The sequence below is a fragment of the Haliotis rubra genome, unplaced genomic scaffold, assembly GCF_003918875.1.
Source record: "Haliotis rubra isolate DU_JTF1 unplaced genomic scaffold, ASM391887v1 Scf193, whole genome shotgun sequence".
In the NCBI taxonomy this organism is placed as follows: Eukaryota; Metazoa; Mollusca; class Gastropoda; order Lepetellida; family Haliotidae; genus Haliotis; species Haliotis rubra.
The window spans coordinates 1,457,253-1,472,835 of NW_025765925.1; the positions used below are offsets into that span (position 1 = coordinate 1,457,253).

General features: G+C 40.3%; 1 protein-coding gene across 7 annotated transcripts in view; it reads left to right on the forward strand.

Annotated features, from left to right (window-relative positions):
• Positions 1–15,583, forward strand: part of LOC124274678 — a 200,115-nt gene that overhangs the window by 154,186 nt on the left and 30,346 nt on the right. For all 7 annotated transcript variants that reach the window (XM_046710046.1, XM_046710041.1, XM_046710045.1 and 4 more), the window contains exons 6-9: positions 96–175; positions 6,029–6,222; positions 7,820–7,869; positions 9,268–9,366. In XM_046710046.1, coding sequence (XP_046566002.1) covers positions 96–175; positions 6,029–6,222; positions 7,820–7,869; positions 9,268–9,366 — 423 coding nt within the window. The remainder of the gene's footprint in view (positions 1–95; positions 176–6,028; positions 6,223–7,819; positions 7,870–9,267; positions 9,367–15,583) is intronic.

Below are 15,583 nucleotides of genomic sequence, written 5' to 3' on the forward strand. Positions count from 1 at the left end.
CAAGCCTTGTGTCTGGTGTGTATCACATTACAGATCCAGTGCCATTTGTGATTATCTTCAAGCGACAAGATTGGAATGATTGTATTTTTTTCCAGAACTGTGGCGATGTGTCCCCCACTACCCTATCTCCCGAAGTGTCACCTAGCAACTCCTGTGATGAAGGGGACGGAGCGAGGTAAGACGCCATACATTAGTTTTCCATCACGTCACATCACTATACACACGATCTGAGGTAAGTCACGTACAGCATTTTCCTCCTTGTCTTATTGGTACACTTACTGATTCATTGTTGGTTTTGATCCAAGACTTTTAACCTTATTGACAGGAATGAGTATATTTTTACTCGCGTGACACATGTGTCTCTTTACCGGCATTCATATTTCATTTTGAGGAATAGTTCATGTTAAAAAAAGACTCGAGGCTAAAAACGTATACAGGGAATTAAATGCAATGAAAATCAGAAATACGTGGTCTAGAAATATATTTCTTTATGAAACCTTGTTTTGTTGCCACATATTTGCAACTTAAAACTTAAGTACTTCCTTCTTGAAGCAAGTATAGATTATCTGTAATGAAACATCCTTGGTATTTTTACCATGGTAATCACTTACCATAACACTCATCTCCATTAACAAGCTGTCAACGTTATCGGTCAGTTAATGAGAACCGAAGGATCGTTACTGATGGTCAGGTTGTAGGTGACATATGTACTGGTTACTAGTCAAGGTTTTGTTGTGAATGATGTGTAGTTTAAGCTATTTTCCTGTTGGTTGCGTAATGTGTCTTCAAGGTATATTTAGCAGCGTTCATATTGATTTTCCTGAATTATTTACTCGCAAATTGCTTCAGTTTTCATGTACCACACTACAGGAATTGTAAGCATTGCTCAGGTAAATCAGTGGTGCTCCTTGTACGATACAGACATGAATTGTATGTCAGGAAAACGGTACGTGGTATTATGCTAACATTACTTTCAACTCATTCTCTTGTTCCCACTCGTAACATTCAACGTGTCTGGCTTTCAAGCTGTTCTATATTTGGTATCAATGCTCTTTATGTGTTTTTAAATGTGCAAAAAGTAAATTATCTTCACTTACATTGCTTGAGATGCATGATTTTGCGATATTTTGAATGTATTCTTAGGTATTTTAGAATTAAGATTTGGTTTTGTGCTTGTATATATAACTTCAACGCCATTTCTGACTTTTGTTCTCAATGCATTACTGATATATTTAAAGGGTGCAATTAGTGAGTTCCTTTTATTTTCAATAATAAGTTGGACAAAACTGTGAAAGTGTTTGAGGAAACCTTTGAGGAATATTTAAGCAGATCCTGCCGGCCGGCTAATAGCTATATTGTGACACTGATAATTAGGATGTATATGTATATCCAGAAAGATATATATATTTGCCGAGGTATATATGAACGGATGGCTTGTTGATAGCCTTTGAAGTAAACAATGTCGCCTCCATTATGTCTCTTGTTCTGCGTATGACTGAAAACGTGCGTTGCCAGTACGAAAACACCCCCACCATCCTGTAAATAAACTAAGAACTCGACTCTGTTTGACTCCTGCTCTCACTGACAACTATTGTATTGATCACTACTTAGTTGTGACATGGAGGAAGACCAGGGACTCACTCAAACACGAGCATCCAATATTAGGGAGACATGCAAACACTCTTCAGTTCACTTACAGAAGTCCAGAAACGCCTAAAGCCTAAAGGTCATTGATCATAAAGGAGATAACCGGGTTACGTCGCCTTGTAATCTCACCTTGAAACTCTGCCACGTTCGTCAACGTGTAGCGTCAAAATGACAGTGTCCTAGACTCGCTGCTTAATGCCACAGAAGCTGTTAATGTTCGGTGTGACTTTCGGGTTAATAGGATTTTTGTCTCAATGATTTTGTTTTATCATTAGAACAAGTTCTTGAAGTATCCAGGCACACCGTCTCTGTAATTGTATGTCAGACTGGGACAGCTGGAATAATTACCCTGGACACGTCATTATTGAGTTTGGTTGGTTGTAATTGTTTTGCTGTGCCAGCATATCTGACATTTATACAAGCTTTCATGTTTTTTGAAACAGTTTCTGATGGTTTGTTTTCAATGTCATAATTATCGATGTCAAACACAATCCATTTCAAATGAAACAAAAATATTTTTCTGTCCTCGTTCTACGGATGAAATTCATTTTTTGTCATACATTTTTTATTACCCTATCCCTGATTTCATAAAATGCTGCGCTGTCTTTTGGAAGATGAACAAGAACACACTGTGAAACGTCTCACGGTCGCCGGTTCTGTTAATCAGTTTCGCTAGAATCAGTTTCCTGAATGTGAATATGAGGAAACCAATTGATTCTTGCACTTAATGAGTAGCAGGTTTTCACTGCAGCTCACATTGTAGTACCATCCTTTGGGAATTGGTCATCAACCATCTCTCTGTCTTACGTCAAGCCCCAGGACTGCCCAAACACCAGAGTGCAACCCGGACGAACAACCATGAGTACCACGAATCAAATTTATTAGCAGCAATATAGTGGGACATAGACGGTGACCCAGTGGCTCTAAGAGGATTTGTTTCTGGAACTTTTGGAGTCGCAGCGAATGTTCATTTGCACTGGTAATCATAATATCAATAGAATGTATTGAAGACCAACTCGCCTCGCCGTCATACCACCTGCAGTATGAGACAAGTGACACGCTGAGTTCTGGAACTGTGGGGCTGATATTCTCTTTGGGAAGAGTTTTGGGATTTGATTTACCAACTTTGGCATATGTGGCATGGTGGAATCTCTTTGGTGGAAACGTTTGTGAATTATCTTTCTGGCAAGTGACACAACCTGGTTACCGTGGAGCGGATTTCTTCGTTTTTTCCAAAGCTGCGATTTATCTGTTTAGTCCGTGACACAACTTTGTTGCCGTCAAGAAGGATTTTGTATTTCCATCACACTGCGATTTATCCATTTCGTCTGTGACACAAACTGGTTACGAGGTTGTGCATTTTCATTTTGGGGAAATGTTAGTGCATCGAGGTGATTGTAACTGTGAATTTCTGGCAAAGAAGGAAGCTTGTGCCAGTGTCAACATTGGAAGTTACTTGAAATGACGTTGTGAAACTTTCTGAATGTCATTATCGATAATGAGTGTCATTAAGGAACCACTCGTTTTATGGATTGTAAAATAATCCCAACACACCAAAAACCACATAACCTCACTCAGCGCGGTTTATGGATTGGAGAAAGAGCATAATCTTGTTTCAGATTCTTGATTTAATTTCACACTTCGCCTGGTAGTTGTCACTTTTGATAACTAACGCGACTTGTGACCTTCTACACACGTTTTCAATCTGAGAATAATGAACTGCAACGATGCCAAAACCCTCTGGAGACGTCTCTCTCAGAAGGCCAGCTTCCACAAACCAAGGCAGCAAAAGAAGGAACCTGTCATTGAGAATGGGTAGTACTTCATTTTTCCGTTGTTTGTATGACATGGCTGTCAAAATTACTTTTCGTACGATATTTATTAGATTAGGTTTTCCGTATTTGAGAATGTATAGAATGTCTTTAAGGAGTGTGTAGTTGTGTTTGTGTAAGAAACAGTGTACGTTGTTATCGTTATTGTATATGAAGTTCTGGTTAAGTGTAAGTATATATATAATGTAGAATAGCTCATCATCATCATGACAAATAATATTGATAAAATACTCAACAAAATCTGTCCATGTTTATGAGAATATCGAGTGTACTATATGTTGAAATTGTGTTTCGGAATCAGTATGGAATAGGAATGATACCAGGTGTTTGTATAAAGCTAAGCATATCAAGACCCACCCATGGCATCAACTACAAATGCATGAAAAGGCAAGTCAATTATTCAGATGGAAAATCCAGGAACATAGGATAGCTACTGCCTGAGCCCATAACTCAATATTGTCTGAACGTATCATCTGAACGTATCAGTCGCGGGTAAAGAATAAAATGTATTTGTTTCATAGATATGTAACAATTAATTTTGGAATTAATAAGGTTTCTTTCCAATAAGTCTAAGGAAGCTGTCATTTATATCTGAAAGTGCCATGTATTCATATTATTCCAACTTCTAAATGCCTTTCAATGACTCTAAACGCCATTTACTCTATGGATATTTTGAGGACTTCTTAAGACTTTTATGAAAAATATCTAGCCCAGGCTTTCTCGTCTGAACAATTCAAATTCTAAAAGTGTTTGTTTTGTCACCGATTCCTTCTTTCACGAGCGATATGACAAAAGCCTCAGTCAGCGACTAGCAGCGTGTGGACCTTCAAACCGCCTACAGACAATGCTCCACAAGCACCTATTTCCCTTCAAATGTCACTTTCATGAACTGTGTCATTATAAGACAGATTGACCAATTGGGTTTTTGTTTTATTTCTGACCTTTTCAGACATGTAAATATATCAGAGCCCACGTAAAGGTCAACATTCTACGCCTTAAGACGAGCGAAGCAATCAGGCATCGGCATAAAAGTGATTAAATCTAAGAATTGTGATATTTGTAATATATGGACATTTGGACATATTGATGAATAATATACGCCCTGAATATGTCAAGTAGATGCAATTTACATGACTAGTCATATGCACTATTATCACCTAGCTAATGTTGTACATCTCTCGTTGACGACATATGCACTGAATGTGTTGAAATAACAGGAGCAACACGTTCACAAGAACACACGCCAGACAGGGTATTTGTCACTGTAGGCTCTAAGAATAAAAGTATATATACAAGTTAAAACAAAAGATTTTTTCAGTAAATAAATGTCTGGTATTTACGCTTATTGATTACAGAGGGTTTCAATCAGTTGATTTCACAATCCTAATTTAACAATTTTGAGAATTAATTCCAATCTTGTGATTGTCTGGAAACTATCTGGAATTTATCTATGTTTCTTTATCATGCTCTGAAATTAAGAATTTGTAACAAACCCTAAACTATGCATGTACTATATCTTTAACTTCATCGGTATCCCGAACTATATATATAATTCATACATTGATTCCATCACAGCAAAGCAGTCTGTTTGGAAGAACAGTTGTATCTTCAGACTCCTGTCTAGTAGACGGTGTGAAGAGGTGAAACATTCAAATATTGTTCATTAATTTAACAAGCACCAGCAAAAAAACGTATGTTTGCATCTGGAAGGGGAGAGCATCGTACCCAGGTTAGCAGAAACTGTACGCTTTGATCATGAAGCTACTGATATGCTAGTTTAGTGGATGGAGGGTTTAGTCATAGCTCAGAGGATCGGGAGCGAGTTTATATTGATGTCATTGCATTGTGTAGCGGGCTTTCTCACTTTCACACAAAGTAGCTTCATCAGATATCCATCCTTCCCAGTGTACGAATAACTGTCGCCAAAAGACTCTAGTTCCTGTGATTTCTCCTTCAGCTGAATTTACGTTTTTGCATCATTGGATGTATGAAATAATAACAAAACAGAGATGTTGCATCTCCTCAATAAGACTCACGGTAGATTCAGCAAGATGTTCTGGCATAAAGTTTGATTTCTGCTTTCAAATCAAAACTTGTCGCTTGCAAAAACAAGAGCAAGAGTGAGTTTACAAGAAGCAACTTGAAGCGAAATGTTTTTTCTACTTCAGCCTGCGCTGTTTATTCCCTAGGTTTACGAGTTCTTTTCGAACATTAAAGTGACAAATTTAGCATGGAACACCTGAGATCTGTTCAAGCAGATCAGAGACAGAAAGACAGTTTTTCCTTTCCAAGCGCACTCCAGAGGCTGGTTTCAGCACTCACCAAGCCATCCAATTTGTGGGAGACGCATTGGATGGACCACTCTATCATTTGCCAAACCGACATGATTATATATTGTTTAAATTATAACCAATACATCAAATTTAAGTGTATGCTCTTAGTTGTCATTCGACTAGTTGTGTTGAGGAGGCCACATCGTCGCCCCAGCCTCCACGCAGCTGGTTGTCGCTTGTCGTCGACTGCAGCCAGTCTGACTTATCTACTTGCAGTAACATCGCCGAACGACTACGACGTCGTCGGAGCTCCGTGGACCTAGCGATGAACATCTACCCCGGAGATCTACTTGTTCAGGAACACCATAAGAAGCTTATCAAGAGGAATACTATAGCAGACTTCTATGCAGGCCGCAATGGAACGACACAGCAACAGCAGCCGCCGACCACCATAGCAGAGGCCCCTGGAGGTAAGGGGAGATAATCCTACATAGTAAAAGGCGTTCAGTTATTCGGGACTGTTATCGTTTTCTCACTGCCAATGTGAAATATATAAGATATAATTCTCAATCAAATGTTATGTTATGTGGACAGTGGAAAAGAATCTATACTGCAAGAAACAAATCATTCTGAATTCTCTTCCGAAACAGATTCCGTCGCTTTAAACGGCAAACATGTGGTGAAATTATATGAATAAATCACTGAAACCGGAGACCAGTTTCTCACGAAAGCATGTGTCTGACCTACCGGTCGCCATTCACACTATTTCCGTGAAAGGGTCATTTATATGCCATTCACATGTGTATCTATCACAAACATGTGTATAATATTTATTTCAGGTTTTAGGCCCAGGTTTTAAATACGTAATGGGTGAAAATAATGAACGTTATGAGTAAACCCGTATTGTGGAATTGGTGTCAAACTTGTTTTGCCAATGGAGGTATGAACTTCCACAGTCATCCTTACCAGTACACAAACCTACTCCAAACACCTAATATAATAATGGCGTCATATATCTCAAAATGAGCGATTATTGTTAATCGCCGTATTGGCAATCGTATCCCAATTGCGTAGATCGATGCTCTTGATGTTAGTCACTGGATTGTCTGGTCTAGACTCGATTATTCACAGACCGCTGTCATATAGCTTGAATATTGCTGAGTGCGGCGTAAAACAATACACAAGTGAAGAAGCACAAATTCTACACATATGGAAAATAGAACTATGTTTTCGGCATGAAGAACAATAGTTCAATCCGTACTTTAAACCACCTACTCGAATGGTCATAGTATCAGACATAGTTGAAATTATATTACTATCATTCGGTCGTGAAAAGATACAATTATTCACCTACACACTAATTATTGTCTTGCGTCCGTATACGTTACCAAACATTTGGCATGGCATTTTATTCGCTGTACAACTTCAAGATGTCTCCAAATCGTTTCGTAATCGCAAACACAAAAAGTGAAAAGATTATAGATTGCCATGATATTTAAGTTTAAATCGTTCCCTTGGTTCCAGTTCTTGCAACATGTTTAAAATACATTGATTCTGAAATATTCTGCCAATAAAGATCTGTTTTGGCGCGAGGGAATGCCAGTTTCATACTTTCATGATACCACTGGGCATGGCACTGAATGATCATAGTACTCAAAGATTAACCATCAAACGCGTTCTTCAGTCAAGATTCCGATAAAAATGCACTTTTCCATGTTTTTGGAAATGTCAAATTTTCCTGTGTGAAAAACAGAGTAAAATTTAATATCCGCTTTGTGTGCCTTCGTGACGGGGTTTACCTTGTGGCACTTCTAACACCATAAAACAATGTATTAGTTTAGGTTGGACGCGTTTCTGGGTGTGTTATAATATGTTCTATTAGTCTCAACGGGATGTGAACACCTGGTGTTTAATGATTTTCAGTCATCCATTCATATAATTTTCACGGCATTTTGCCTTGTACACCCAGGGGAGTCTGTTTCGGTCGTTAATCGAGACGTTTTACTTGCTTTTTATGTTCGCAAACAAATAATGCAATAGAAAAATATATTACTTTTTCATTCACAGATGCACGTGATTCCAGGAAGGGGCGCCAACCATTTTCATTATTAAAATTGGTAAGTTGATATAATGATAATATATATAATTCTTCATATCTGTAGCGGTTAGGTTCCCGGTATGCCTCTAGTGAGGTTATAGACTCATCATCATTGCTGTGGTGATTAATAACATTTATCATGTTATTACCTATTGGTTAATAACATGGCAGATACTGACGCTTTATACATTGTCCAACCGTGATCGTTTTGTAAGCATTCATTGTAACAGGGGCGGTTGGGTATCCTAGTGGTAAAAGCGTTGGCTCGTCACACCGAAGACCCGGGTTCGATTCCCCACATGGGTACAATGTGTGAAGCTCATTTCTGGTGTCCCCCGCCGTGATGTTGCTGGAATATTGCTAAAAGCGGCGTAAAACCAAACTCGCTCATTGTAACATATATCTGTTTGAGATACAATTGTGTTGAATAGCCCCCAATTGAAATGCCCTTAATGTCTTTCAGCTTATTACGTGTAAGTGTTAGATACATGTCGTTAGATTATATGGGCATCTTGAGCCATAACCTCGGGAGGTAGATGACTTCAGTGTACTTAAAGATTGTGAATGTTGCGTCTGTGCGAATGTGACATTATTGCAGCTGATTTCCGGTGTCTTTAACTAACAGTGATCTACACTCCTAGTAATTATGGGGGCGGTGGGGTAGCCTAGTGGTTAAAGCGTTCGCTCGTCACGCCGAAGACCCGTGTTCGATTGCCGACTTGGGTACAATGTGTGAAACGCATTTCTGGTGTTCCCAGCCGTGATATTGCTGGGATATTGCTAAAAGCGGCGCAAAACTAAACTCACCTAGTAATTATTTGCCCCAAGAAGAATCCATTTTTAACCGGTTTCCAGCAACCCATGCGTCTCGGAAGAGGCAAATTTGCTTTTTGTAAGATGCAACTGACGGCACCGGTGGTCAGGCTTGGTTGAGACATGTCATTGTATATTCCACTTGTATTGGTCAACATCCATGATGTCAATCACTGGATTGTCTGGCCCAGACTCGATTATTTACAGACCGTCGTCATATATATAGCTATAGCATTAACTTAGTGCAGCGTTAACCAATAATGTACTGATTTACGTATTGAAGCACGTATGTATCAAGAATGTATATGGGGCGGTGGGGTAGCCTAGTGGTTAAGGCGTTCGCTCGTCACGCCGAAGACCCGGGTTCGATTCCCCACATGGGTACAATGTGTTAAGCCCATTTCTGGTGTCCCACGCCGTGATATTGCTGGAATATTGCTAAAAGCGGCGTAAAACCAAACTCACTCACTCACTCAAGCATGTATGTGTCCGGTATTGTCAACATCAACAGAACGTATCATTGTTACAGTTTAATGTCACTTCGATTGGCTATCTGATCAAAATAGAGCATGTTCCGAATGTAATGGTTGTATATTTATTGCAGATGAAAACCCGGAGTAAAGAATCATTGTCTCAACTCGGGGAGCTTCTCAGCAAGATCAAACCGTCCGAATTCAAAGACAACCACTTAGCGGCATACAAAGTAGGTATATCTATATATCTCCAGTATCTTGCACTCTCAATAACCATAGATATCCATTGTTCACTGAAAATATGCTTTCATCAAACCACAACCACTAATTACGCACTACGTTCCAAGGTTGATATTTGGTTGTGTATTGACCAGTTCCGCCTGCAGAGCACTCCAGACAACCAATCCAAATCAAGCCGTTGTCACCGAGTGTATGGATACTACCCAGTGTTATCAAATGCCACGCAATGCAGTGCAATGTAAACCCAATGCATTATAATGGTATGGTACGATACCCATTATATTTCAAGGTCGGCTTGGTAGCCTAGTAGGGAAGACACGGGTTCGATTTTTCTCCGGGTGGGTACAATGTGTGAAGCATATTCCTGGTGTCTCCCGCCGTGATATTGCTGGAATATTACCGAAAGCGGCGTTAAACTTCGCTCACACATTTATTTCAGTGCAATACACATTTCACACATCTAGAAAAATGTTTAAAACGGACGTCTTTGGGAGACTATCAATCTTCAGACCTTTCGAAAATAACATTTAATCCATATTAAATGTTTTTATAATATACATTTAATCGGTGTTCGTTTCTAGCTTGAAAATGGAGAGTTTTGCTCAAGTGCAACGTTTACGTACATAAAATGGACAGCACACTGCTTATGGCAGCTTGATCCGGACGACTTCTTTACTATGGGTTTCACAGTACAGGGTCTTCAACAATGTGGAATAAATTGATATTTTGAAACATTGCACCTAATTCTCCTGGGGTCTTTTAATTTTGTTATTCGTGTGGTAAACACTGTGAGCTGTTGTTTTATATGTCCGTGGGAGAAGACAATGTTTCCTTGTGGGCCACGGTGCCAACCTATCTTTGCATCTAATTGGAGGGGCCGCGGTTCTTAGCCCAGGACACGTTCAAGCCAACAGCATATTTGAATAGCGCCGCGTTCAAATTCGTTGCCCGTAACGATCCGTCGTGGAGTTCCGATATGAAGGCAATGGCATGATTTTGCTGGGTTAGACATCGCAATTCCACAAAGAAATCCGATTTAAAGAAGACAAAAAAGTAGCTTTGTCTGTCTACATGGACGGCTGGGTCAGGGCTGATGACAGCGCTTGAATTATAATCAGACACACTACATAACCGCCTGCAGCATGTAATTGTTCCCGTTCCTGTTCTCTGTTGACAAGAACATCCTACACATCTAACCATCTCATTTACAGGAGACTGACATGTAACGAATACAAAAGCAGCTACTAGACCTGTGTCAAACCTGAACTGAAAGACGCTACAGAATAGTCAATCTTTCAAAGTTCTCAAGGCGACAGAACCGTCTCAGATCATTCTTTTGATATCGTCGGGGAACCGATTGGTACACTATATAGTCTGGAGAGGCTGTATTCGCGGATCCACTCTGCAGCCTGTTTAAATAGCCCCGCTTTAAACCTGAAAGAGGAAAGGGTTGGAGTGTTTTTCTATTATCAACTAAATCAATTTGGATCTGGTAATAAACGCGGACGCCCTTCAACAACCTTTCAAAAGTATTTAATTTGTGTGGAGGTGGTCAGTTTTGCTAACACGCTGTATTGCAAGATCTTTTATATTGGTCGTTCATAGTGTCCTCAAGGTTGGTTAAAACATGACGTGCAGAGTCTGTCGTCAGACAGAGACCCCTGTAGAAACAAGTAATATTGCTGTAAATTACCTCAAGATTATCTCCTTTATGGTAATTAATATTTGTTGATATGGGGCCTATCGTAAAGTGATCATCCGGGATGATATTAATGGCCCAGATATTAATGTTAGTAGGACGCCATTCGGCGGACCATGATGTCTTCATTACTGACCAAATGGCCACTAAATGCCGTGCCATGATGGCGGAGATTGTTTGGAAAGGTCAGTGATAAACATAGTTTGATATATGCAAGTAATTATCGCACCATATGATAACACAGTGTGTGTCACGTGTAGATGTGCAGTGTCGGTATTACCAACAGCAATGTCCTTAACGGTTTGGTTCAAAATAAGCAACATCATTTAATGTTTAGTTTGCTAATTCAGAGTTTTACAGCTATAAGAACGTTTTCAAATAGAGTGGAGAGACTGAGACAGATGACTCAAGAACTAACGTAACGTATCACTGAACACAATATCCATCAATGTCTAACACAATGTCAACGACTACGACACAATACCAGCTAACATAACGTCAATGAACACAAACTCCATCAACACTTAGCAAAACGAAACGAACACCAAGACAATCAACAGCTAACACCACGTCAGTGAAGCCAACACTATCATCAACTACCACCACGTCAATGAAGCCAACACTATCATCAACTACCACAACGTCAATGAAGCCAACACTATCATCAACTACCACAACGTCAATGAAGCCAACACTATCATCAACTACCACCAACACATCATCAACTCAATGAAGCCAACACTATCATCAACTACCACAACGTCAATGAAGCCAACACTATCATCAACTACCACCACGTCAATGAAGCCAACACTATCATCAACTACCACAACGTCAATGAAGCCAACACTATCATCAACTACCACAACGTCAATGAAGCCAACACTATCATCAACTACCACCACGTCAATGAAGCCAACACTATCATCAACTACCACAACGTCAATGAAGCCAACACTATCATCAACTACCACAACGTCAATCATCAAGCCAACACTATCATCAACTACCACAACGTCAATGAAGCCAACACTATCATCAACTACCACAACGTCGTCAATCAACTACCACCCACGTCAATGAAGCCAACACTATCATCAACTACCACAACGTCAATGAAGCCAACACTATCATCAACTACCACAACGTCAATGAAGCCAACACTATCATCAACTACCACAACGTCAATGAAGCCAACACTATCATCATCAACTACCAACTACCACAACGTCAATGAAGCCAACACTATCATCAACTACCACCACGTCAATGAAGCCAACACTATCATCAACTACCACCACGTCAATGAAGCCAACACTATCATCAACTACCACCACGTCAATGAAGCCAACACTATCATCAACTACCACAACGTCAATGAAGCCAACACTATCATCAACTACTACAACGTCAATGAAGCCAACACTATCATCAACTACCACAACGTCAATGAAGCCAACACTATCATCAACTACCACAACGTCAATGAAGCCAACACTATCATCAACTATCACAACGTCAACGACACCAAAACAATCCAATCCACATCTACCACAACGGATCCACGAAGATCCGGGTTAGAATTGGTCACCGTATCCCAAATGCGTAGATCGATGCTCATGCTGTTGATCATTGTCTGGTCCAGATTCCAATATTTACAAACCGCCTCCATATAGCTGGACTATTGCTGAGTGTGACGTTAAACAAACAAACACCCAACCAACCAACCAACTACCACAATGTCAACGACACCCAACACAAGCAACACCTTCCGGACGTCAAAGAGCACAAATGTCATCAACAACCAACACAACTACACCGACACCGACACCGACACCGACACCGACACCAACACCAAACCATACCACATCTACCACAACGTCAATGCAAATAACCAACATCTCCAACTCGTTCACCTCAAGGACCTCTCCTCCCACCCAGTTTCATACAGACCCCGCTTCTGGATCGTTTATATTTAACTGTGCGTGTACTGAATCTAGATTTAGCGTCAGTCATGGATCGTCTTACAAACAAAACAACAAAACAGTTGTTGGGCCACGGCAAAATATAAGTCGGCATAACATCAATGAACATTTACTGTATGAATGATTCAAGTATTTACGAACTCGTGTGGGAGACACAAAATACGCCTATGTGTCGATTGTTAGCGAAGGATTGGCAACGACCTAAAGGTTGCTCTTCTCGTTACGGGGTTTATGCTCCTTTGATGACGTTGGGTGAATGTCTACGCTTCTCTAAAACTGTGACAACTTAACAAACGTTCTAAGATACGATCCCCCACGTTTATGCGTAATAAGTGACATTTCATATCTCCTACGCCGATGAGCCTCTGACGTAAACACGACAGATAAGTGGTTTGAACATGATGGTATCTCTAGGTTCTGTCTTATCGGCAAGGGAAGCTACTTATTTCTAACATTAAGCCTGGATGAGATTTTCACAAGTGAATTAGTCTGGACAAGACAATACAGTGACTGATATCATGAGCATTTATCAATTTGAATACGACTATTTAAGCCAAGTTAGCTAGTCTTGTCGCCTGATTACCTTAGCCGCCTGTTACGACAAGCGTGTTGTTGAGGACAAGTTCTGTCCCGGATCTTTACGAGTAGTGTAAACATGTAAAATACGTTAAGTGTTATGAAGTGCTGGCTTTGAAGCGATAGTATTTCTGTTGCTTCCTGGGCGGTGTGGTAGCCTAGTGGTTAAGGCGTTCGCTCGTCACGCCGAGGACCCGGGTTCGATTCCTCACATGGGTACAATGTGTGAAGCCCATTTCTGGTGTCCCCCGCCGTGATATTGCTGGAATATTGCTAAAAGCGGCGTAAAACTAAACTCACTCACTCACTGTAGCTTCCTTAAACATAAACAGTGCAACCTTGCTAGTCCGGACCCCGCTATACCGGACACTCAGACCTATGTATCGTGTTGATTCTTTATCCGGAATAAACAGAAGTTACTGAATTCTCTCTAACTGTGTTATCACCGATGTATCATCTTCGATATTTGGCTTAATCTCCTACAGTTGTTTACTGTAGACTTAATGTCCGTTGATAGTGGACCAGACAATCCAGTGATCAACAGCATGAGCATCGAACTGCGCAATTGGTAACCGATGACATGTGTCAACCAAGTCAGCGAGTCTGACCACCCGATCCCGTTAGTCGACTCTTACGACAAGTATTGGTTACTGCAGATCAATTCTAGCCCGGACCTTCACAGATCTCGCTCGTCTGACATCAGACGGGGTTCGATCCCTGAATGGATACAAGTCTTTTGTAACAGGGAGGATTAGGATGATTTTGTTTGTTAAACATCACTGAAGATTATTCTGGTTCTCAATGTAACGAAGACAAATAGCTGATGATAACACAAGTGCAACTGTTGAATTTCCTAATGTTCATATTTCATTTTCAGTGATCCAGTCATTTAACTTTCCCACTATTTGCCTTTCACGTAGTCTGTCTCCCAAACCCGAGATAATAGATCAATACAAATAGATACAAAATGAAATCCAGATCAATTCTAGGAATCTAGAATGTTTGGACAAGTCTGTATTGCCTCAAGTGAAACTGGTATTCGTGGGCTCCATTTTGTATATAGATAGGTATATTTCTTGAAGTAAATGTCACTCTCTATTCTACGCCCTGAGTAACCGTGTTTGTACACCATGTTACCAAATACCAAACAGTGATAAACATAGAACACACATTGGACCTGGAAGCTAATACCCAAATACAAGTGGAGCTTAAACAGCTAACTGTCTTCCTGGGCGTAGCGTTTCTGGCTAGTATATCGAATGGCAATCATTTTTTCGAACTCTCAACAACAAGTAAAATATTGCACTATGAAATACCGACTGAATATCGAACGCTGAAGCCAGGTGTCAAAGTGTTTATAAAGAACGATCTTTACCGCATCCTTCACTGAAAGAGGCCCACTTAAATTGCTCTCTGAATGATATCCGGTTGAATGGATATCATTGGGTCTGAGAATAAAGGCTGTTCCCCTATCGATGCAATCCAAGCCTTCAGAATACATTTCACTTTTATATCGATTGAATTCAATACAACCATCACGTAAGATTTATTCCCTCATCTTGCTCTACATGACCACACAAGATCTTCCACATGAAGCGTTGGACATAAACCATTGCAACTCCCCGTTTACTTACCGTGGAAAACAGACGCCTGGTTTGATGGGTCAGTCTAGTGAAAACCCAATTTCAACGACATGACCATGAACCTTTTAAGAACGTGGATGAGGAGGCGGAATCAGGTTCTGTATTGGCCTGGTATGTCGAAGGACGTGACTGGCCTCCTGGCAAAAATCTCTCCCATTTGTCAGGATGATCAGGTATCGATTGGTCGTTATCACTAAACGGGGATTAACGGCTGCATCAATGCTTCTACAGGGGGGGTTTCATGTCAATCGAATGGGTGATCTTCGATACGAATCTAATTTCGAATGATTGTAACCTGATTGAT